General features: G+C 28.5%; 1 protein-coding gene across 2 annotated transcripts; it reads right to left on the reverse strand.

Moving 5' to 3' along the window:
* Nucleotides 1-206: 206 nt before the first annotated feature.
* On the reverse strand, nt 207-3,648 carry LOC101507267 (uncharacterized). 2 transcript variants are annotated; one of them, XM_027332461.2, is made up of 6 exons: nt 3,536-3,648; nt 3,305-3,419; nt 2,934-3,103; nt 2,408-2,645; nt 1,845-2,008; nt 207-773 (listed from the first exon to the last, which is right to left on the reverse strand). In XM_027332461.2, exons 1-6 carry the CDS (start codon nt 3,600-3,602, stop codon nt 613-615), a joined length of 915 nt encoding a protein of 304 aa, XP_027188262.2. In that variant the 5' UTR covers nt 3,603-3,648; the 3' UTR covers nt 207-612. The 2 variants fall into 2 exon arrangements, with proteins under 2 accessions (XP_027188262.2, XP_004494356.2); XM_004494299.3 differs by having other exon boundaries at nt 2,369-2,645.

Consider the following 3,648-nt stretch of genomic DNA (forward strand, 5'->3'; position numbering starts at 1 on the left):
ATATTAAAGATTGAAACTACTTGTGGTTAAACACACTTTTAGTTCTTTTGTTTTGCTCTAAATGATTTGTAGCCTCTTATTTTTAAAATTGGGTTTTTTGTCTTATAAATTGTAATTTGAGGGATTTTATTGGTCTTCTTCCATATTTGGTGTGTTCATTAATAATATAATAGTAATACGACACAACTAAATTGAATAGTGTGATATGATAGTAACGTAACACGTGATATATTACAATAATATAGTGAAGCACACAATTTCAGATATATCACAAACATAAATCACAACAAATACTCACTATGAACAACTATTATCAACAATCACAACTATCACTTTTTTAACGTCGGTTGTAACGTCAATGGCTAGACTGTGGACAATGTCATTAAATAATATATCACGGACTCCACTATGAATTATTTACTTAGCTGATTTTCTTCGACTAATTCATCGAGCGAATTCTCAAAATATGACTTACGAAGATATTAGTCACTTATACCAGTCTTTCGAAGTTGAGTTTTGTACTATGGCCTCGTAGAGTTACGTCAATATTCAAATCCTCATACTCGAGTTTTCTATAATTGATACCACACAATACATGTATAATTAACCACATCAATCATTCCGGGGTGTAATTAACCCAATAACTACAAATTCAACTTCAAAGATACAAGCATCGTCCACCAAAAATCCACTGTTCTGATTGTTGAGTTTAGCCAAGGCCACGAGGTGTCTCGACCCCCATACTGAATTTGAGTTGGAAAACTTGCGGCTAACTACAATAGAAATCAGCTTAGGTTAAAATAACAAGTGTTAGGCAACATTTGTCAAAACCACAATTTATGAAGAATAAAAAGGTATCAACTTCAACACAATACATAAAACTAATGCATTTAATAGTTATTTATTTATTTATTTTTGTTTCCTACGAATATTTTTTTTATTAAGAGTTTCAACTTTCAGCGCTTATTAATGCATTTCTTTTCACTTTTGTAAGTTTTATCTTACCTCATTAGAGTGTTCCTCTCTTATTTTTACTCTATATCTCACTATTTTATCCTCTACATCTCTATTGTTTTACTTTCGGTCACATCACAAACATTCATAGTGCAATTTATTTTCCTTTTAAACACAATGACCACCAAAATCGAACGAAAAAGTCTAAAAAAAATAATTATTTATTTGATAAATAAATGTTAGAAAATTAATATATATTCGGAGAGAGAGAAGTGTTAGTAGCATAAATTTAATAAATAAAATGTTTTGATTGAGATGAGTGTAAAAATATTGAATCGAAAAATAGTTTAAGAATAATACTAAAAAAAGTAGTTTAAGAGTCTTACCAAAGAGTGTATTGTTTTAAATATACTAATGATGAAATTATCAAATGCTTATTATAAAGCATAGCATCAGTAATGTTAAAAAACAGTAGTTTTTACCAACAAAAAATATAATGATATTTCTATAAAATTTTTATGGATATTTTTCTATTATTTATCCTGTATTTTTAATGCAACAATTGTTAATTAATTTTATTTGAAGGACACTGACACGTATGATGGGTGCATTGATTATAATTATTATAATAGTTAATTAGGGATATAGATTATTAGATAAATAATTCTTATAATAGTTAATTAGGGATAGAGATTATTAGATAAGTAGAAATTGTGTTTGCAAGACATAGTTCAATATTTTATGCGGTGACCCAATCTTAATTCAAAAACTCCCCTTTGCATGAATAAGTTTATTGGTGATATTTGTCGTTTTATTCGCAGAAAAAAAAAAAGAGGTATAAATTGAGTTGAAAAAAAAGAGCTGAAATAGTAAAGAGAATATGGGTTTACAGTTATGTTGAGCATGTTTGGCACTGTTTTGGTCTTTGGCTCGCAAAGTGCAATCCACGACTATTTTAGTGTTAGGTGTGAGAGTTGAAACGTCCAGAGCTAAAAATAATGAAATACTGTTACCCTTTCCCTCAACTACTCCATTGGGGTATAAAATGAGCTTCCTGGTAAAAAAATTAATTATATTAAAGAGGTTGAGAATAATAATATCCTTCTCATTTTTTTTTTATTTGCATTGAGAACAAACTTAAATAACAATTATAAACACTAAAAATAATCTTATGAAATATCAACTTACTCCTTTAAAAAAAAAAAAAAACGTTCCTTTCTACATGCTATATATTAATCTGGCTTTTTAAGTAAATAATTTGGACACCACTAAAAACTAAACTGGTGGTTCTTTTTTAAAAATTACTTGTTATATCTTGAATACTAATACTAAACTAATTTTTATTATTTGGTCATATACTGAAAACAAGTGATAGGAAAATTAATTAGTTAGCAGAACTTTATAACACACTTACCATTTATAGTCTCCACCTACAAACGATTCGGACTCGTACCTGTCTAAATTTGCAAACGAAAATTTGGAAAATTTCCAGCTATGGGAAATTTTGGGTCCATGTATTATCGATAAGCAATCACCTTTATTTTTGGTCTCGACTACAAAAACCTCAACTCCAAATACGCAAGTATCACCAACCAGATATCCATTTGAAGGGTCTTTAAATGTGTCAAGGTTGATGAATTTTGGGATACCCCACTCAGTTTTAAGGACATGAAAACGCCTAACACTTGCATCTGCATTTTTTTTTTACTTAATTAACATATAAGATAAGAATTAAAAATCATTAATTGTAATGTTGTATCCCTATAAAATATCCTCCTATTAAGTTAAACACTTTAAAAAAAAGTCATCGATATTTAATCTCTAATCTGGTGATTTCAAAAAACTATATATTGATGAAAAATTTCATTAGAATCGCCAAATTGAAGACAAAAATTATATCATACACATCATGTAATTTTCTGAAAATTGCATAAGAGAAAATGTTGATAAGTTTATAATTTACTCAATTCTAATTGTACCTTGAGTTGTAACGTACTCATCCTCCATAAAATTATATGCTGAAAAGTTTATAATGGCATTGACCTCCCAATCAATAGGTAACGAAGTTGGGTCCATAAGCTCCAAATAAATAGAAACGTGACCTTGCCCATCTCCTTTTGTGTTCCCAGTTGGATAAATAGTTAGGGTCCTACGCATTAACCAAATCCAAACCTCAAACAGAGTTTAAATAACTTATCAATACAGTTCGATAATAATTTTTAAAAATAAAAATAATTTAATGAGTGTTTGCACTATACATGTTTTTATTTTGAAGTGTCGATCGGTATTATATATTACATATTTAAAAATAAAATTTAAACAAATAAAAACAAGAAAGATCGATCATTACCATTTGTAATCACCTGTTTGAAACTCTTCTGAGACACATTTTTCTATCGAGTCCTTAGAAAGCAATGAGAATGACTTAATTTTTAATGTGTAATGACTAGGGGGAGCTTTCCTTCCTATACAAAATATATAAATAAATTATCACTAAATTAGTTAACTTTTATATATCAAGGTAATTCACATTATAATTTGTCTATTTTGTGTTATCAATTTTTTGGGTATACAATTTGACCTTTCATGGATGTGGTAGACAATAGTGGATTAACAATTTTCATCTCCATAATTGATGCAGCATGCATTCAAATGATGGACAAAGGCAGGTTTTTATGTTGATTTTGTGATTTA

The sequence above is a fragment of the Cicer arietinum genome, chromosome 3 (assembly GCF_000331145.2).
Source record: "Cicer arietinum cultivar CDC Frontier isolate Library 1 chromosome 3, Cicar.CDCFrontier_v2.0, whole genome shotgun sequence".
Taxonomy (NCBI): domain Eukaryota; kingdom Viridiplantae; phylum Streptophyta; class Magnoliopsida; order Fabales; family Fabaceae; genus Cicer; species Cicer arietinum.

Coding starts and splice junctions, on each gene's coding strand:
- LOC101507267 (XM_004494299.3), bottom strand. CDS start 3,602: ATGCATGCTGCATCAATTATGGAGATGAAAATTGTTAATCCACTATTG. Junction 3,420..3,535: donor GTCTACCACATCCATGAAAG/GTCAAATTGTAT, acceptor TATTTTGTATAG/GAAGGAAAGCTCCCCCTAGT. Junction 2,646..2,933: donor TGAGTACGTTACAACTCAAG/GTACAATTAGAA, acceptor AAAAAAATGCAG/ATGCAAGTGTTAGGCGTTTT.